Below are 21,646 nucleotides of genomic sequence, written 5' to 3' on the forward strand. Positions count from 1 at the left end.
CTCAAGGTCCTTTTATATACTCATTTGATCTTTATGATGTAGATATAATTTTTATTCCCATAGTACAGTTGAAGAAACTAAAGCTCAGAGAGTTTATTATTTATTTGAGAACCCCAAATGGTGAGTGGCAAGCAGAGCAGGAATTAGAATATTTCCTTTTCTCTCAGTGATAGAATCTTAGAATGGCTAGAAACTTTTACGATCATTTGGCTCAACTGCCCACTCACTGTTGGAATATCTTCTATAAATTCCTAATATTGGTCATTCAGCATTTATTGATTACATGCAATGATGGGTAACTTACTACTTTGCAAGACAGCCCACTCTGTTAGACAGATATTTTCTTTGATTTTTTTAATGTTTACTTATTTTTGAGAGAGAGACAGAGCGTGAATAGGTGAGGGGCAGAGAGAGAGAGACACAGAATATGAAGCAGGCTCCAGGCTCCAAGCTGTCAGCACAGAGCCCAATGTGGGGCTCAAACTCACGAACCTCAAGATCATGATCTGAGCTGAAGTTGGACCCTCAGCCGACTGAGCCACCCAGGCGCCCCTGGACAGATGTTGTTGTGACAAGTTTGTTTTTAAATAGAACTACAGCTGAACTATTTGCAACTTTTGCCCACGGCATCTCTCCCTGTTTTTGAAGGGACAAAAAACAAGTATACCCATGGGGCGCCTGGGTGGCGCAGTCGGTTAAGCGTCCGACTTCAGCCAGGTCATGATCTTGCGGTCCGTGAGTTCGAGCCCCGCGTCGGGCTCTGGGCTGATGGCTCAGAGCCTGGAGCCTGCTTCCGGTTCTGTGTCTCCCTCTCTCTCTGCCCCTCCCCCGTTCATGCTCTGTCTTTCTCTGTCCCAAAAATAAATAAAAAACGTTGAAAAAAAAATTTTTTTTAAATAAAAAAAAAAACAAGTATACCCCCTAGTCAAAACTGAGAGTTCTAAAGATATTTGCCTTGTTCCCCTTCAATCCTCCTTTTTTGGATGTAATCCCCAAGTCCTTCAACTCCCCATCATATGACGCCTTACATGCACCTGTTCCCATGCTGGCCCTTCTCCTCTGAATGCGTCCATCTCTCATTGCTTCTCCTGGATGTGGTTCTGCACCAGCAGAGTTCCTGCACAGGGTAACTGCCCCTCCTCCATACACAGTGGCACACAACTTTCCACACTTCTGAATATACTGCTAACCCTCATCTAAACACTGCACCTCTTCTATGTTTCTTGAGATTGCTTCCTGCATAACTGTTTCCATTTAATACCCCTAGATCTTTCTTTCTTGAACTACTTAATGCCAAGCCTAGACTCACATATTACATGTGAGTAATTGATTTCTAAGTTTTCAGTGAAGAAGGTAGAGTCTGTCAAATTCCCCCAAGCTACTGATGCTTTACCAGGCTGTGTGAACTGAACATGAGGTGGGGCTTGTGGCCACAACAGCAAAAATGGGGCCAGAATAGCTCTCCTTTCGAGTACCCTCTACAGACAATGTAATACATTATTATAGTTACATTTCATGAATTTTTCCTGTATTCTTTTAAGTAGGAAATGTCCAAAGTGTTCCTCTCAAGTAGATACAAGCCAAAGGACTGTGCTCATTTGGCAATGATCGGACGTGTCATCATGGATCACTTCTTTTAAATGATCCTAGCATTTAAAAACATAATTTTAAATTATCAAGTCAAATTACCTTGTTCATCTCTGCATCCTCCTGGAAACCTTTTTTATGGGCCTGGAACATCTCAGAAATCCATTTTTTAAGCCTCAGTAAGAGATAAAACAGGGACTTTGGACTTGGCACCAGGTTGAAGGGAACAGGTAATGTTCTCCCCTCTTCAAAGTAGGAAAACCAAAGCTTGGCCCTTGCAAATTTCCACTCGACATCAGCATCGTCCTGTGTAAACACACACGTCAGTTCAGCAGAGACATGTGAAAACTGAATTACTGCGATGCGACCCACACTGTGTACCTAGGCAGGAGCAATGGTGCCTGCAAACACTCTCAGGACCCAAACACCACTCCAAGATTTTTTTTAATGCTAAGGTTCTACTCACACTCTCTCCAAAATCTGTCTGAAATTTTTATCAGGCTTAGAGAATACAGATCTCAGAATGTGCTTACGTTTATAAACACCCTGAAAAGTATAAATGGATTTTTCTACATTCTGAAAAGAACACTATGAAAAATTATTCACTCTTTTGTTCGACACAAGATCGTAAGTTTGATTACTTTGGGACACATTCCAAAATTTCTGGAATAAAAGTTTGTATTATCACTCCAGATTCGAGAAATGGTCACTTTCGAAAATCACTACAAAAAAGATTTGAACACTAGTGGTATTTGTAAGCAACAATTTTTAAAAATAAAATGTAAATTCAAGCTGATATGGTATTTCTAAGGTTTTTTTTTAAAAAACAATAATGAATCTGACATTTCTCCTCCTTATGACCTACTACCCACCACACATATTGATGTTGCATTTGGAACCAAAGAGTTAAAATTTTCTAGATTACTGGACAAACAACTATATGAAACAGGCAAAAAACAAAAGGAAACACAGCCTATATTTTCACCACCAATGAGGAGTTGATGCCTGGCATAAGTTAAAACATGTAGTCACAGACTATACACATGTACAGAAATCATACCTCAATTTCCTGGAATGAACTGTTGATCATTGCAATTAACATATTTAACAAAACAATGACCATTGTGACATTATAGACTCCATAAAGAACATAACCGATATTTTCAATGAATTTGTGATTATAGTTGATGACCACTGACTTCACTTCAGAAAGTCCAAATATAGCCCAGAACAGTGTCTTAAAACTCTCCTCAACTCTGGGGAAAAATGAAGAGAGAAAGGAAATAATGCAGTGTATAAATGACAATAATACCATAATAAAAGTGAGTTGATTGTGTGTTTGCAAATTACTAAGTATTCATGAGAAAATCCTTTACTTCTATGAACCTCGGTTTTCCTTTCTGTAAAATGAATACAATAGGTTTTATTTCCTGGATGGTTGCAGGGCTGAAGTCATACCGTGCATATGAACCAGTCAGCTCAGTATCTGGCACATAATAGGCACTCAATAAACGTTATTAACATAACTTCATAACCACAGACACTAACATAAGTAATCCATAGCTTTGGTAATGGAGTGTTAAATGTATTACTTAATAAAAATAATACAATGTTAGAGTCTTACTAGGTTTCCTGCTCGTCTATACTTCTACTTATATCCAATAATTAGATAATAACAGTGTGTGTCTTAAGGAAAATGTGACAATATAAACATAGACGCTGTAACCAAAATCACTGACAAGTCTTAGGTAGGAATTTCAATGCTTTACACATAATTACTGACCAATGCTAAGCCCAGCTTAACCCAGCTGGTTTCATTTCTCTGATAAACTGCACTTTATGAGAATAGGGCTAACAACAGGTTATGCTTCAGTTGATGCTTCATATTGGAACATGGACCACCTAATATCTGAGTAATCTGTTCTAAGCATATTTTATAAAAAACCACTGTGGCCGTGGTGAACCTCAGTCAAAACTGGGGTTGATAACCAGGATCTTCTCAATGAGAATATCTGACAAAATGAATTAGGAAAGAAGCTGTTCTCCCTGTGCACCACCCCCCCAAGAGCCTCTAATGAGAAGGCTGTACAAGTAGGAACACACATTCTAGAGTCGTGGACAAGAGGTTACATACAGCCTGGCTTGTCCATACACTAGCATCTCGGTGAAATTCAGCAAATTGTTTAACTTTTCTGAGCTTTGTTTCTTCTTTTTGTGAAATAGAGATAATGAAATGTTGTGAGTGAGGTATTTTCCCAGAAGAACTGGCACTAAAAATGTTAACTAGTATTGCTTAATGATAGGAAGGTGCCTATATTTTCAAGTTCTTCCAATTAATTTAAAAATCCTCTCTCATTGCTAAAGAGAAACTGGAGATGGAAGTCTTCACTGAAACATTGTCTATCCCATAGACACATATGAACACACTTAAACTATCCTATAATTAATCTGCAATCTCCATCATCAAAACATCCAAGATGACATACGTTGTGAAAGCTTCATTTTGTTTTGCACCAATGTAGTAGGAGTAGAGGTTGAACATTCCAATCATAAAGGCCACAAACACCATGATGAATATGACCATGAACTTGAAGATGTCCTTCACTGTTCTTCCAAGCGATATCTGCAGAGGTCCAAAGCTTTCATTGGCTGGTAAAATATAAGCTATTCTTGAGAAACTTAGAACTACAGCAATTGCATAAAGACCTTCAGATATAATTTGAGGATCAGAGGGGTCCCACTTTATCCTGGCTAGGAAAGAGAAAACACAAGAGTTATCATGAGTTTCTTTAAGTTGTTTACTCAGGCAACTTCTTTTCTGCTACTAAAGAAATATAATTACATTAGCCATCAAGTCTCTAAAGGAAATCTGTTATCTTACAGGGCTTCTATAAGGGTCAGGTATATGGGAGCTTCTGAATATATTGAGAAAATGAGCCCCCTGGTCTGCCGGCAATTTTCCATAAGCATACAGCAAAATGGTTAAGAGCTAAAACTAGGGACTCAGCATATGAAAAAATTCCAGTGTGTGTGTGTGTGTGTGTGTGTGTGTGTGCATGTGTGTGTGTGTGTGCGCGCACACACGTGCACACACATCCCTACCAGAAGAACAGGTACAATTATTTAACTTTTCTTACTTTCATTTTCCCATCTTTAAAAATGAGACGATACCACTCCACCTTCTCTCATCTACTTGCAAATTCATGAAGCCAATGACTAGTGTTCAGGAAGTGCTTGGTGCTCCATAATTGGTAGCATTTATTATTTAATCTTAAACTTATAATTACACTATAATGCAATTTGGGGCTTACAAAGTGCAGTTATTTCAACTAGAAGTCATTTTTATTGATCACTCAAATAAGTATTTTTACCATAAAAATGTAGTAATTATTCATTTTTAAAAATTTTCTGGCATTATTATATTAGTTCATCAATAGTTCACCCAATATTAGTTCATTGGGTTAGTTCACCCAATAGCTCACCCAATAGTTCATTGGGTTCATCAAAACCCAATTAAGAAACCATTATGAGGAAAAATGCAAAACAACGTGTAAGAAAGAGGAAAAACATGATTTGCTGATTTGTATTTGCTTATTTGTTGGGAAGTAAAATTAGTAAAGGATACAAGAAACTAATAAAAGCAGTTTCCTTTTTTATAGTAAGTTAGTACAATGTATGGATAGCTTTGACTTTTTAGAATTCTGTATATGAAAAAGTATTAAACATTAAAGTAAATATTTAAAAAATAATAAAAAGATCTCTATGTGATCCAGCCAACAAACAAACCCACGGAGATGTCAACTGAATGTTAACAGATTTCTTATCAGAGCATTATAGTAAGTACCGACAAGGGGTCTATTCTCCACCCACTAGGTCTCTTCAAGGAAGGGTCTTCCCTCAGCAAACAAAGGCATCTCTTTCCTCGCCCTCCCCCACCCTGAGGTGGATCACCTCATCTGACTCCTATTTTGGGACAGCAGATAAGCGAGCGCAGTTGCTTCGGCTCCACCCTCCTCTGCTCCTCCGCTAAGGGACCTCACACCACCATTGGCTGCCATTCCTGCCTTGGGGGGGACTGCCCTACCCATGTTGTCCAGAGACCAAAGGATGCACCTGCCTGATTCTGGAGGGAAATTTCACCAAGCCCCTTGGCTAGGAGACCCAGGACTATGTCATCTGCCTGGAACTTGATCGGTATTAGAGGCCACGCTCCAGCCTCTATCGCTTTGTTTTGTTTCTCATCTGCCTGGCAGGTTCAAAGCCTGGCAGGGAAACTGTGGTGTCGTGTATCAGGAGCCACCCAGAGACACCAGCAGCTCCCTTGCTGTCACACAGTTTATGTGTTTTGAATGGAAATGGTACTCAAATGTGTACTGTTTTTACTAGACAAGAAGAAGAAAAAATCTAAGACCTAAGACAGGCATTCCCAGTGGAGTTTGGTAGCTGTCAACTGATCGAGGAGAGAGAGCGGGAGGCATCCAGCCGGCAAGGAGATCAGGAAGGGAGAAGCCAAAAGCACACGTCTTCACACAGATGCTTCTGAAGATGCCAGTAATACTGTGAGAACTGAGCAGGAGCCAAACTACTAGTCACTTCCTTTCATCAGAAAACTCTGCATATCTATTAACTTAAGTTGACTGTGCACTACAAACTCACCCAAATTGTAATACTTCACATTGTCTCCCAGTGTGACTTTGGTCAAGTCCTTCAAAGTATCATTTGCATCAATGATGTGTTGGGCTTTGGAAGCATGCCAAAATGCCATGAATCTCGCAATGAATGACGCAGCAAAGATCGCCAGCATACCAAAATCAAGCATATTCCACAACTCAAACAAGTATTCCTTGGGGCCTTCCGTCCAAATTTCTTTACATTCGGCCCATATCATGCCTGCATTGGAAAGGGGTTAAAATAGACCCAATTCAGTTTCATTCCAGCCTTAGCTCTTCAACAAAACAAAGTAAGTTTGAAAGGTCTTGGTCTGACATTTGAAGCCCTTCAAAATCTGGCTTCTTCCCACCCATCCAACCCTAAATGCCACATCCCCACAAAAGCCACAGTCCAGCAGTATCAGTGTATCACCTAAAAGCAGTCCGACAAGGTTCAAGCGTGTCCAAACAATCTTTGGTATCCATGGATCCTATACATAACAAGTGTATTTACGAGATCTTCACGGTGGACTCTTCATAATAACCAAAACATCCAAACACACCTGCTCACACAGGTAAAACCTAAGTGATCGTGGACTTCCACAGATGGAGTATTATGCAGCCATTTAATATATATTTTAATTACTATGGAGTAGTGGCCACAAGGACAGACCTCACAGACCTCCAACTACAGGAATTTAATTGGCTAAGGGCCTCAGCAATCGCATTCTGGAACCATGGGCACTTTTCCCCCAAGGCCATGCTTCCCAAAGGCTGCTTCCCGCTGGTGACTGAAGGCACCCCTTCTTGGGAGACCCTGGGCTTCTCTGATGCCTGACTTCGGCTCAAGTATTTCCTGCCAGCTTCGCTGACCTGTCCTCAGACTGAATAGCCATCTGAGATGCTTGTATCAGACATTCCCTCCCTGCCCTCCTACCTCAGGATCAGACTTGCCTCCCCCATCTGACAGCCCTGAAACCTTCCTCACTCCCCTCCCCATTCCCTCTCAGTGAAGGCCCTTTAGCAAAACTGTTGGCATTGAACCCTGTCTCTGCCTGTGCTTCTTGGACGGCCTAAGACACGTTGGAAAATGTTTATGGCATAAACATTTAAACATGCTAGGTAAAGGAGTAAAAAGTGTCATAGAGTCTACGACTTTATGTTTAAAACCAGCACCATATAGGACTGCACAGAGTCACAGGAGCATATTATTCACGGTCACCTCCTGCTGGGGGAGTACGAAAGACACTACACTCTCACAAGAAGTCAGCATGCTGCTTAGGAGCACAGGTTTGGGATCGGAGTGCCATGGCTTGGGACCCGGTTCGTCCACTCGTTGGCAGTGTGATCTCTGGCACATTATTCAAACTTTCTAAAGCTCGGCGTGTAAACTGGGGATGACAGTGGTTTGTGTCTACCTCATAGGGTTGTTTTAACACTTAAATAATGCGTGTAAAATGCACAGGGCATGTGGCACTTGGAAAAAATAACACCTAATATTTATTGGGCACTTACTATTTTAAATTTTCTATGACTGGCACATACTTTATCTTTTAAAAAAATTTTTTTTAATGTTTATTTATTTTTGAGATAGAGGCAGACAGACTGCGAGTGGGGGAGGGGCAGAGAGAGAGGGAGACACAGAATCCGAAGCAGGCTCCAGGCTCTGAGCTGTCAGCACAGAGCCCGATGCGGGGCTGGAACCCACGAACCGTGAGATCATGACCTGAGACGAAGCCGGACGCTTAACTGACTGAGCCACCCAGGTGCCCCTACTTTAGCTTAATTTAAAGGATGTTACTGTGTTAACAAGATGTTGCTTTACACCATTACCTTTAAGATATTCTTTCCAACATCGTACCTACTTCTAGAACCATCTGCAGAAATATAACCCAAGCTCCAATGATCGATCAAGCCTACCTGTATTAAGAAGGCTGTCATAGTCCCCCGGCTGAAACTCATCTCCTCCCCTCCCCAGCAAGCACCTGCCCCACATCCTTACGCCCGTCATGACCCTCTATCACAGAGCCCACACACAGCTTACTGTGGGCTTTTCTCAAAAGCGGCATTCTGCACACACAGAGGAAGACAACTTCATTACTTACTTGAGTGCTTCCAAGGTATGAGGGATCTAGGACTGGATTCACACCTATGCCAGTGGGTCAGGTTAAAACAAGAAATCCTGCCTGTGTGCTGGTACACACCCCCCAGGCACACAGTGAGCAGGAGTGAGGGAAGCCTCCTCCAGGCTGTCCCTCTGCGGGCTGCAGGAATGTGGAGTGCCTGCAGCACAGGGGCCGAGGCACCTCTGAACGCCATCCAGCCTAGTTGTGTAGGGCCTTCCGTCCTGCTGGACTGCAGCTTTTGTGGGGACGTGGCATTTAGGGTTGGACGGGTGGCAAGGGGCCAGATTTTGAAGGGCCTCAAATGTCAGACCAAGACCTTTCAAACTTACTTTGTTCTGTTGAAGAGCTAAGGCTGGAAAGGAAGGCTCTCCCCCTCCTCTCCCACCTGCCCGCCACCTTTCCTCTCCAGACATAGAATTCTTGATGAAACCTCATCTTACCAAAGCTTAAAAAACAAAACACAGTGAATTAGTCTGCCTGAAGGAAGCTTCCGTCCTGTTCACTCCAAGGAGCCCTGGGGGCTGCCAGGCACAGCTGAGAACCCCCCAGCCTGGGCAGCTTCTCGGGGCAGGGGAGACTTCTACCTGGGTGTTGAGCCGGAGACAAGTGGCCAGACTGCTGAAGGCTGCCCGTCCCACAGCTGGGTTTTCAGAAGAATCGCTTCAGTGTGGATCTGCCGCAACAGCAGAGAATGAGCAAACTCCCTCTGCCTCTAAACTTCTCGAAACAAAACAGAACCACCTGTGTGCTCATTCTGTCTATTCCCCAGGAAAGGCCGGTTTACCATGAAGCCTGAGCCCCGTTTCATCTTCTTTCTCTTCAGATGAGGCTCTCCAAATAAATAAGGGTCCTCTTACCCCCACCCTCCAAAGTGGTCTTTCCCAGTCTCCTCAAGAGCTGCTCCATGGCGGGGACACTCACTGCCGTGGCTGCTCTCCTGAACATGCTCCCGCGTGTGGCACTCAGATGTGGTCTGGACACAGCTCACACAGTGCCCCCCGGGATCTTTGCACATCGGAATCACCAAGCATGTCTCCCCCACTGTGTTCCTGCTGCACCCCCCTCTCAGGGGTCTCAGCTCGCCAGTCAGCCTCATCAAGCTCTCCTGCAGCTCAGTTCCATAATTCAGCATTCCAAGTTTGTCTCCAGTAAAAACTGGATACATTTGCCTTCTGCGAACAATAGAAGGCCTCAAGCCCACCAGCTGACCCAAATAGGCCATTTCTTACTAATATTTCCAGAAGGCGCAACAGCCTCCTTTCCAGAACAACTCCAAGAAGAAAACGATTATCCACGTCAGAAACCAACACACAAGTCTGACTAATGCTGTAATGCTGAAGCTGCCTGCTCTGGCTTTTCCTATAAACAGACCCTGTGAGCGAATCTGGGAATCTCAGGTAGAAAGGGTGCTGGGCCAGCAGTTCTAAGGAAAATGTATTCATAACATTAAAAGTTAACATAACATTCCTGGTTTAGATTTCTAAGTGAAAAGGGAAAAACTTTTTTTTTTTTTTAATTTTTTTTTTCAACGTTTTTATTTATTTCTGGGTCAGAGAGAGACAGAGCATGAACGGGGGAGGGGCAGAGAGAGAAGGAGACACAGAATCGGAAACAGGCTCCAGGCTCCGAGCCATCAGCCCAGAGCCCGACTCGGGGCTTGAACTCACGGACCGCGAGATCGTGACCTGGCTGAAGTCAGACGCTTAACCGACTGCGCCACCCAGGCGCCCCAAGGGAAAAACTTCTAATGTTTATAATAAAATATTAGTATGAGGTGCATTATATTTGATAAAGGATAAAAATGAACATTCATTATATCTAATCCCCTTACACAAAATTGAATGTTTTCAAAGTTTCATCTTGAACTAGAATCTTATCTTGCTTGTTTTCAGTAGGAAATACCACTCCTATATAAAAGTAACAGACACTCTCAATGAAAAGTCTAATAACCATAACTACCTGAAAATTTATTAAACATCTCCTACGTGCCAAGCACTGTGTTACATACTTTATACTCACACACACACTGACACTAGCACACAGGCGGTTAGTTTACTAAGATAAAGGCAATGTCCAAACGACTGTTCTTATTTTAAATCCAATGCTCTAAGTTGGAATGTAATTTATTTCCTGCAGTTCTGTGATATAAGGTAAATATCAGTTACATTGCTAAAGAAGTAGTGAAAAATCACACTCTTCTTGTTTATCCAAGGCTTAATTACCCTCGGTGATGTAATTCACACGGTAAGCCCTCATCCCTATTTCTCCAGGGTGCTGTATTTTCTAGTATTTGGTGGGCATCTTCGCCTGAAAATCCCCAGGGCACTTCAAAGGCAACTACAACCCAGACTTAGTCATCAGCTTCTCATTCTCCAGGCACCAATGGTGATCGTCCCTCCGTTCTCTCCCTCTCAGAGAAGTGCAGCACCGCCGAGTGGTCCAGGGTGGAGTCCACATCTCTCCCTCCATGGGCACAGTGCACCACCAACTCCCCGAGGCCTGAGTCCCCACCCTCACCCTGCTCTCAGGGAGCCAGTGGTGGGCTCTCAGCTTCCATACCCACCGTCCTCTGGCTAAGATGTGACAGAGCCATCACCAATGCTGAAAGTCACCCTCAGCCATTTTGCCTCACCGTCTGCCATCACCCATGCCCTCAAAGGCACCTGCCTAACTCCTTACATTTCAAGGGTGCCTGGTGCACCCTAAGGTCCTAGCTTCACATGCAATGTTTCCACACCTTGTAGCGTCCATACTCCCCCAAAACCTTCTGCCCAGCTAACACTACCTCATCTCCAAAGTCTTAGATGGAAGGTACCGTCCAGGGAGGCCTTCTCTGCCCTTTCCACAACCCACTCCATTCTAGACTTAGGTGTCCAGTCTGTGTACATTCACAGTACCCGAATCGTGCCTCAATTACAGTATTTGTCTCAGTGGTTTTCATTATTGATTTACTTATTGACCTGACCCCCACACTTAACTCTCCTGGCTGCAAGGACTGCACATTCAGCTCAGGATCCTCCTGACCTAACGAAGGCACCACTTGCCTATTTAATCTATTAATTCGTAAAATCCGATTGAAATACCTTTCTCGTTTGCATTATGTTTAAGGGCAAGCCATGTGTACAATTGATTCTGATGACAAATAGTGTATTAGTTAAGACTGCTTTCCCTCTGTCTCACCTGTCATTGGGAGATCTAAAGGAAATTACTCAATCCTCACCTGAACATTGTAAATAGATGCTGGTATCATGTTACAGATTACAAAACCGAGGTGCAGGGAGAGTGTGTGAGTTCAGGTATGTGAGGGGCTTTGAACAGTTCTTGGTACATAATAAATGTTCAATAAATGTGAATGACTATTAGCTTTGGTTCCCATTACATCTCAACATAAAATCATGCAGTCGTTGTGAAATCTGAAGTCCTAGCTCTCCCAAAACATGAATGGGAGTACTTCATCCCTGGCAGGATTCAATTAATACTATCTTATTGTTTCCTCCTGGGTTTTTATTGGAAACTTAAAAAGCATATGGCATGTGACAAAGTTGTGCCCCAATAATGAACCCGAGATAACTGTGTTTTAAAAACAGAAAATGATGCACTGTATCGTGCGGAATGTATTTGCATAGCTGATGTGTGAAGGAGTCAGTGTCATTCAAAGTGCTAAGCTGTGAAAAAAAAAAAAAAGAACAAAACAAAGATGACACAATATCGGTCTTTACCTATTACCCAGGATATAATGAGCATCTCCATCCATGAGAAGCAGGACGTTTTCATCCTGAACAGCTGTTTTGCATTATCTGTGCTGGTTTCATTGGGAAGGAGTTTGGTGCCTTCAAATCTGTCAGCAGCATTCATCACCAGCAGCCCCAGAAAAATGGTGAAGGAAGCAGCGTGTGCCACAAACTTCATGAACGGTCCGCGCATAATCTTCCCCATCTGCCACAGTGCACAGCAAAAGAAAATCTTAACTTTGTTTTGTACACTTTGCAAAACACACACACGTGTGCACAAGAATAAATGTCTGGATACTGCAATATTCTCCTAAGAAGGTTACGTATATTTATATAATTGATGAGAGAACAGCAACTCTTTATGCTGTGCTAAAATTCTGGTCACATCCTTCATCCATATATGCTGCTATTCTGGATTTATGTTTAAATAAATTAACTTTTGTGTTAAATGATACTTAAGTTCTAAAAATATTATATAACTCTGACAAATAGTATTTTACAACAGAAGGCAGGGTGTGGTATCATCATCATTCATAAAAAGCAAACTACTTGGGGCGCCTGGGTGGCTCAGTTGGTTAGACATCCGACTTCAGCTCAGGTCATGATCCCTCAGTTCACGGGTTCAAGGCCCGCGTCGGGCTCTGTGCTGACAGCTCGGAGCCTGGGGCCTGCTTGCGATTCTGTGTCTCCCTCTTTCTCTGTCCCTCCCCTGCTCATGCTCTGTCTCTCTCACTCTCAAAAATAAACAAACGTCAAAAAAAATTTTTTTAAGCCAACTACCTTCCTAGGTACAAAGTGCTGAGGAGGCAGCAGTGAAACTACTGAACTGAATCTACTCTGCCTGGACCTTGGTCGACGTTGGCTTTGCTCGCTGCCCTTGTGTGTTTCACGGACACGCAAGCAATGCGGGTGTTGTGTGAACAATTCCAAGGAGAGAAATCCCCACTGAGGACAGGGCAGCAGGGCGGTTCCCATTATACATTCGGAGCCATATCCTGGAAAGACACTGGATTGAAAATCCAAAATTTTCACGTCAGGTTCCAGTTTCATTCCCTCGTTAGCTGAGTGGCAATGAGCAAATTTCCTAACCCATGTGAAAATCAGACTCTCTGTGTGAACTATGGAGCCAGTGAAAGCTCTTGTGCTTCTACAGGCCCGGATTAGTTTCCATCTGAGACGCACAGAACCCCCTTGCTGCAGCAGAAGGATGCTTCGCGTCCGAGATGTGTCTCAGGGGCTCTGCGCACCCCCTAAGACGGTAACCGCCACCCAGGAGGTATGGACAGGACTCTTCCTTAGGACACGGTTCATAACTTCCAACAGCCTTTCAAGCGAACCTATTATTCCAGAAAAAATGTGTAAATTGATAAACACGCCACCAGCACTTAGCCAGCACTTGTTTGTGCCAAGTACTGTTTTCAGGGCTTTACTCTGTGAACTCATGTCCCCGTGACAATGGTTCTAAGAGCAGGTGCCCCTAAAATGCCACGGTTGTTGATGAAGAGGCTGACAAAGGTCCAGACACTGGCCTAAAAGTCACACAGCTCATACGTGGTGGAGCTGGAGCCTGAGAGCAGTTCTTGTTTCTGAGTTAATGCCTCTATATGGTTTACAAAACAGTTTCATATTTTTTCATTGAGGTACATAAATATGTCAGTTCTTCTAGAAAAAAAGAAGCTCCTTCTAATATTGAAAAAAGGTAAATAGTACAATGGAAGGAATATAATCAATGTTCTCTGTTCCTACAGACTTTACTTGTTTATGTGGTTTTCAAAACCATAAAAGTTAAAGCTGAAATAAATCATACAGTTTAGTCCCTTCTCTCTTGGTATTTAGGATCTTGTGTCAGAATATCAGAATGCATGTGCACACAAGTATTTATCTCACTGTATCTAGATCGAGCTAGCTAGCTAGCTAGCTTGAAGCCAATGGATCCAGAGAATTAGCTATATTTAGATATACTGTGGAGCCAATCCAAAGTTACTTTGTAAAACTCTGCTGTAATAATGTCTAAAAATGCTACTTTCATAAGAATACTCATTAGATTGAATCAAACAGTGTGTTTTTTTTAAGATCCTGTTTAAGTAGAACTCTCAAATAATTGAGTAAGTGTAAAGCAAACACAAATGGGTAACACAGTAGGTTTGATTTTCTTTTGCCCACTGTCCTTAACTATGTTTCTGTACAAATATGAACTGTTACCGAGGTTGGGGATAAAAATAGAGTTGAGAATAAACAGGTTGGATCACTCTGGGACATGAGGTGAACTGTCCTGGACAGTGTCCTGTCCCTCAGGGCAGGGTGTGCGATTCCCCACTTCCACTGGGGTGTGGCCCTTGTGTAATATTGGCTCCTTCTTGATTTTATTCAGAAGGGGGAGAAGAGACTCAAGCCAGGCATTTTTTCTGTTATGAAACATGCTGGTTTAAAGGGGGAAAAAGCAAACAAACAACAAGCAAACAAAAAGTTCATTGGCAGGAAACTAAAATGGTGTGTTCAGATATTTATCATACCCTCTATTTCTTATTACAAATCATTTAGAGTTTTGTTTCTCTTTTAACTAAGGGAGATTTTTGGCACCATTCAGTGGACTTTAAGAATTGAAGTGAGTTATCCATTTTAGTAAAATTTGTCATTTATACATTGTGGGATGTAAACAAATTTCTAATAAGGTTAAAGAAGGGCACTAATCAATTGAATAAGGTGAATAATTAATGCACCTGACAAATTTTTGAGGTTAAGCACTGAAAGAAATACTTGGCTTTAAATATTACATATTATACTTTTTTCAAGTATTTTTAATGACTAAATACCTAACTCCAAAAACCAATAGAAACAGAAAAGTTTGAAGATAGCTTAAGCTAAAATGGTTTGAAATCACAGCATGACCTATTTTTATTTTATTTTATTATTTTTTTAATGTTTACTTATTTTTGAGAGAGAGAGAGTGAGGGAGGGAGGAGCAGAGAGAGAAGGAGACACCGAATCCAAAGCAAGCTGCAGACTCTGAGCTGTCAGTCCCCTGATGCAGGGCTTGAACTCATGGACCATGAGCTCACGACCTGAGACAAAGTCGGATGCTTAACTGACTGAGCCATCCAGGCACCCCTGACCTATTTTTATTGTAATGACCATAAAACATATTTGGGTTATGGTGTTAAAAGAAAATAAGTGAAGAAAAGAAAGTTTCTGAAAGAAGAAAGCAGACTTGAGGAAAGAAAACCCAAATTTAAACAGGAACAGACTCTGTCAAGGTGCACAGGCTTGCAATTAGATGCCTTAATTTTCATGGATGTATTGGAAATTTTTTAGTATTTAAAATGATATTTTAAATAAAAGCATTAATTTTGAGCAACCTTCCCCCATAACCTTTGAATAATGTTTATGTTCACTGCTAAGGGAAAATTTGTGAAAATCGATTATATCATAATGCTTCAAAGGCTAAATAACAGGCAGTAAAACAGATTTTAGATATTAAAATAAAATACCTTAACAGTGTCCTTATAATTAATTATTTGCCTCAAGGTTCCTACACAAGGATGAAAAACAGATGCCAAGAAAGAAACATGACCAGGGAAGAAGAAAATAGTAAAGGAAATCAGGTTAATTGGGATTCAGTCAAAATCTAAGAAATTCTACAGACTGCCCCAAATAGTCTCCTGTCAGAACAGCAACCATTGTGGAAGGCATCATGCTTCAGAACTCACTGGATATGGAGAAGGACAAATACTCAGTTTAGGAAGATATTGTAATTTTACTGAGCACAGGGTAATCAGTGAACAAGGATAATTCAAAACATCCCCACCCCCACATACTTCATTCAGCTCACATCTCTGAAGACTCAGGAAATGTACGTTAAAGAGAGAAGAGACAGTAAATGCATAGATGGAGCCCATGTGCCCATAAGGATGGGTCAGAATTTTTGTTTCAAAGTGAAATCTGTCATTTCTGTGAAAAGGGAAGAAAAAGAAAACTGTACCTTTCTAGAAGAAAATCTATGCTGCAAATTTCTAATTCTAGTAAATCTCACTATTTTCATCATTTATGTTTTACTTATAAAAGCTCAGTTTTGGGGCCTTATCTTTTTAAAGGAAAAACAACGTATAATGATAGCTTTTACCCTCAGGAGAAAACGCCCAGTTTCCAGCAGGTTTCTATCATCGCCACCACAAAGAATAATGTTGTTCCCTCTCCGTAGAAAGTCTTGCACCTATAAACCATTTAGGAAGGTCCTAGGCTAAAGCATCAAGTATGTGACTATGTAATAAGAAGACAGTATGTTGGTAATGGGGATACATGTGTTTGCATCCATGCGTTACAAAGTTTGAAAATGAGTCAGGCCCACGTTAAGAACAGCAGATACTGAACGGGCATTTTCACAGAGCACACGGATGGTCCAGCTGACATTTCAGCCACATAGCTTTAGAATTATTTCAGTCTGACTTTCAGATTTGAAACCTAAACGTTACAGACATGTGGTTTCAAAAACATGGAAGAATAAGATTTTTGGCAACGCAGTTCTGTGCCTGTAACAGAATGATAGGTCCGCATGCTTCACACTTGTTCCATCACACTAAAGAAAGGCTGGATCTATCTGAACATATTTTCACCGAAGTCTGGGCACATGGATTTTGCTGATAGGCTATCTTTGCTGTCCAGTTACGGATTACTCCATCCCTAAAGTAAATATTCTTGACTGAACCAAGCATCACATTAGTATTTACATGATTATTCGTTATTTAGATTAAGATTTATCTGGTAATATGAGCTAAATAAATACAAAAAAATAAGTTTAATCTCAAACTTTGTCAAAGGAGGAATAAAAGACAAAAAATGTTTATCTTTTAGGATTATATTTGAAATATGTGCTCAATGCATACTATAACCTCAAAACATATATGAATTAGACATGCCTACAGAGAGGATGGAAACATAGTAACTAGGTTTTCTTTCTCAATTTAACAGTGGTGCTATTGCAGGTTAATTTTCTACCCACTTTTCCCCTTATTTCCTATAGCAAATAGATGTCATTTTTGTAATATTAAAATCAATAATATTATTTAAACCCAACTCTGACATCTATGAAATTTTCATTTGGAAAACAGAATTTTCCTTGCTTAACTGGCTCTGATATATACAGCTTGACCTACTTGTAGGTGACGATAAGGTCCAGGCTTCACAGACATACCTTGCTGCATGGAGCAAACCAGTAAATGAGAGCCAGGAAGGGCAATCCGACAGCAACCGCCAGGACCACGAGAAACTTAACCGCCATGGTCTGCTGCCGCAGACCGGAGAGGTTCTCATACCATATGGACAGAAGCTGCTGTTGACAGTTTGGATGAGCTACAAACTAGCAGGGAAGTGACAAAACATTTAATAGCTTGATTAAAGAAAAGTTCACCAACTCTTGGATTCTAAATATTTTGTTCTGTGGTTTCCCATGAAAACTACTGTTAGAAATAAAGAGTAAACATAGAACATCTAGCTGACAAGCATCAAGCAAGGCGGCAGGAGGTTCTAACATGTATTATATAAATTCGAAGATTCCAACTTATCAAATTTTTCCTTTATAACTAACGGGATTTCCTTGAAAGTATAGAAAAAATTCTGAAATTTAATATTATAAAAAGATTCGTAAATGCTTCACATAAGGACTTTTACATTTATATGTTATTTTCCATCTAGAAACAGTGATGTAAAGATCCTACTGGCCCAGGGGTGCCTGGGTGGCTCAACTGGTTAAGCATCAGACTCTTGATCTCGACTCAGATCATGATCCCAGAGTTGTGGGATCCAGCCCTGCATTCCTGCACTGGGCTCTGTGCTGAGCACGGAGCCTGATTGGGATTCTCTCTTCCTCCCTCTGCCCCTCTCCTGCTGCTCTCTCTCTCTAAGAAGAAAGAAAGAAAGAAGGAAGGAAGGAAGGAAGGAAGGAAGGAAGGAGAAAGAAAGAAAGAAAGAAAGAAAGAGAAAGAAAGAAGGAAAGAAAGACAGACAGAGAGAGAGAGAGAAAGAAAGAAAGAAAGAAAGAAAGAAAGAAAAGAAAGAAAGGAAGGAAGGAAGGAAGGAAGGAAGAGAGAGAGAAAGAGAGAGAAAGAAAGAGAAATCCTACAGGCCCAGATGTTTAAATACTTTCTTAAAACAGCATGCTATCTGTTCTGCACTGACCTACAATGCTAAACTTATTAACTCCCATTTGTATATGGGTCTGTTTCTGGACTGCCTATTCTATTCACTGATGTATTTTTATTTCTGTGCCATAAATTCTTTCAATTAACAAAACTTTATAATTAAATTTTACTTGTTATTTTTCAGAATTTTTTAATTCTCACATGTTTATTTTCTACAAAGAATATATGGCAGGGGCAACATTATTTAATCTACAAAAAGCAACAATGCAAAATAAAAATTGATAAAAAATGTTGAAAGGTTAAAAGAACTACAAATGCTTAAGGATGGCTCATCTCGAAGATCATTAAAACAAGAAACAATGTTTATCTTCTCAGAGTTGCAAGATTTAATAACACCTATTGTGAGTAGCAAAAATAAGCCCTCTCATACACCTGTGGCACGTATGTAAACTGGTGCACTGTTTTTAAAGAAACTTAGCAAATGTTTTAAATTAACAAAAACCTGAAGAAAGTGATAAACACCCTTAAATAGTAAGCTGATTAAATGAAATAGTGATATAACAACACAGCCTTTGAAAAGATGAGATGGATGTTTATCTACTGAAATGTGAAGATGTACAAGATATGAATTTGTGGAGAGTAATATAATGGAGAGAAACTACTCTCCATTAAGAATTGAGAAGATAGGGGTGCCTGGGTGGCGCAGTCGGTTAAGCGTCCGACTTCAGCCAGGTCACGATCTCGCGGTCCCTGAGTTCGAGCCCCGCGTTGGGCTCTGGGCTGATGGCTCAGAGCCTGGAGCTTGTTTCCGATTCTGTGTCTCCCTCTCTCTCTGCCCCTCCCCCGTTCATGCTCTGTCTCTCTCTGTCCCAAAAATAAATGTTGGGGAAAAAAAAAAATTAAAAAAAAAAAAGAATTGAGAAGATAGGGGCGCCTGGGTGGCGCAGTCGGTTAAGCGTCCGACTTCAGCCAGGTCACGATCTCGCGGTCCGTGAGTTCGAGCCCCGCGTCGGGCTCTGGGCTGATGGCTCAGAGCCTGGAGCCTGCTTCCGATTCTGTGTCTCCCTCTCTCTCTGCCCCTCCCCCGTTCATGCTCTGTCTCTCTCTGTCCCAAAATAAATAAACATTGAAAAAAAAATTAAAAAAAAAAAAAAAAGAATTGAGAAGACAGGGGTGCCTGGGTGACTCAGTAGGTTGAACATCAGACTCTTGGTTTCGGCTCAGGTCATGATCTCATGGTTTGTGAGTGTGAGCCCCCGCTTCAGGCTCCATGCTGATAGCAAGGTGCCTGCTTGAGATTCATTCTCTCTCTCTCTCTCTCTCTCTCTCTCTCTCTCTCTCTCTCTCCTTCTCCTCTTCTCTCTCAGCTCCTCTCTCTCTCTTTCTCTGGAAATAAATAAATAAACATTAAGAAAAAATAATTGGGAGGATCAAGGGAGCCTGGCTGGCTTAGTCAGTGGAACATGCAACTCTTAATTTTGGTGTTGTGAGTTCAAGCCCCACGGTGGGTATAGAGAGGTTGCCTAAAAGTAAAAACTTAAAAAAAAAATTGGGAAGATAGAAAGGGGGCATATCTATACTGTTTTATCCTTAAAAAGTATATTTTTAAAGATACGTAACCTAAGAAAGCAATCAAGAATGGGAAGTGCTGCATGAAGACAGAGACTGAAAATGCCCCACAGATACACAAGGTGCAGGAGGAGATTCAAATGTTCTAAAGCAGGAACTGAGGGCACTGGTCCTGGATCAGAACAGTCTCAAACACTGATGTTCCTCTCAGATGACCAACGCCTTATCATCTGGACACACGAAGTCATTTCTATACCATTAGTTAAGTAAAGGAGAGTGGCTGGCAATCAGGGCATAAACACGTCCAGAAGTCACAGACTTGTGTGGAGTGTAGGTTACATGACTCACAGCTAAGCACGTATGATTAGAGAAACTGCCTCATGCAACTAACTGTTGGTTAGAAAAACCCAGCTCAAGCTGATTATGCCAACTCTTCAGCCTTATACAGCAGCAGTAAGAACGGAAATGATGTAAATGGGGCTTCAGGCCTGGCCTTACTTTTTTTACTTCATATTTAATGGCAAGTTTCAAGTGGCTGAGATTTGGACGGCTGTGATCTCCCCCACCATGATACACTTCGATGTCCCCATTCAGAATGGCCTCCACTTCTTCGGTATTTCTGCACAGATCAAGGAGTCCAACAACAAAATCCTTGCACTGCATTGACAGTTTTTTGTAGTCATTCTGGGAAAGACAAAGCAAAACAAAAAACAATAATGGAGAAGTAGCACATTTACTAGGTGACGCAGTGGAATTTATCAGTCACTTGACAGTTGGGAGAGGAAACAAACAGAAAAATTCTATCTTTGGGTTTACTGTTCTTTTAATGTGCTTTAACTGCTGTTCTACTGAGTGATTTCTGAAGTATCTTAGCACCATAAAGATGTTCTTCATATCCAAAGAAAGGAAATTTATCTAAAACATAAGCAAAGCTGTTGAATAGTGTACTGTGCCCAAGTCACCTATAGGATCAGGAGAATATGAAGTAAGCAACTTTTCCCACAGCAGGATCCTACCACTTTGCATACATCATGTCTCATGCTCATGACTTCACCAGCAAGCACATCATGTACATTTGGTAGATCTTTGTAAGATCCTGTAAACTGTTGGTAAACTTGAGAAACACAGGACATTTGGAGAGATTCCAGAGAAAAGCAAACATATGTCATTTATCTATTTAATAAATTGTATTGAGAAACTTAGCTTACCAAAATCAGGGTCCAAGACAAGATCTAATATAAAGTCTGAAAACCAGGATTCTTCTTTGGAGAAAAGAAAACTTAATGCAAATGCTTCTGTTGTAATTTGTTGATGATGACCTAACATTACGTTGGGAAGACTTAGGAAGTATAGATCATATTCAAACATAAAAAATTCACATCTTGAAAAGATGCCCTACATCACTGATGACCAGAAAAATGCAAATCAAAACCATAATGAGATACCACCTTACATCTGTCCGAGTGGCTAAAATCAAAAAGACATGTGTTGCTAAAGATGTGGAGTAAGAAGCAGCCCCCATGCACTGTTAGCAGGAATATAAATGGTACAGATGTGGTGGAAAGCAGTATGGAGGCTCCTTAAAAAATTAAAAATAGAAATACCATAGGATCCAGTAATTTTAACACTGGATATTTACCCAAAGAATATGAAAACAACTAATTCTTTTTTTTTAAATTTTTTTAAATGTTTATTTATTTTTGAGACAGAAAGAGACAGAGCATGAACGGGGGAGGGTCAGAGAGAGGGAGACACAGAATCTGAAACAGGTTCCAGGCTCTGAGCTGTCAGCACAGAGCCTGATGCGGGGCTCGAACTCACGGACCGCGAGATCATGACCTGAGCCAAAG

General features: G+C 41.2%; 1 protein-coding gene across 3 annotated transcripts in view; it reads right to left on the reverse strand.

Annotated features, from left to right (window-relative positions):
- The window catches only part of TRPC6 (transient receptor potential cation channel subfamily C member 6), a 130,314-nt gene that overhangs the window by 17,978 nt on the left and 90,690 nt on the right, over window positions 1-21,646 (reverse strand). For 2 of the 3 annotated variants that reach the window (XM_047878803.1, XM_047878805.1), the window contains exons 3-9: window positions 20,295-20,480; window positions 17,282-17,446; window positions 12,082-12,298; window positions 6,244-6,477; window positions 4,074-4,338; window positions 2,648-2,843; window positions 1,690-1,893 (exon numbers count right to left, since the gene is read on the reverse strand). In XM_047878803.1, the coding sequence (XP_047734759.1) occupies window positions 1,690-1,893; window positions 2,648-2,843; window positions 4,074-4,338; window positions 6,244-6,477; window positions 12,082-12,298; window positions 17,282-17,446; window positions 20,295-20,480 (1,467 nt within the window). The remainder of the gene's footprint in view (window positions 1-1,689; window positions 1,894-2,647; window positions 2,844-4,073; window positions 4,339-6,243; window positions 6,478-12,081; window positions 12,299-17,281; window positions 17,447-20,294; window positions 20,481-21,646) is intronic. The other variant, XM_047878804.1, reaches the window with a different exon arrangement.

The sequence above is a fragment of the Prionailurus viverrinus genome, chromosome D1 (assembly GCF_022837055.1).
Source record: "Prionailurus viverrinus isolate Anna chromosome D1, UM_Priviv_1.0, whole genome shotgun sequence".
NCBI lineage: Eukaryota > Metazoa > Chordata > Mammalia > Carnivora > Felidae > Prionailurus > Prionailurus viverrinus.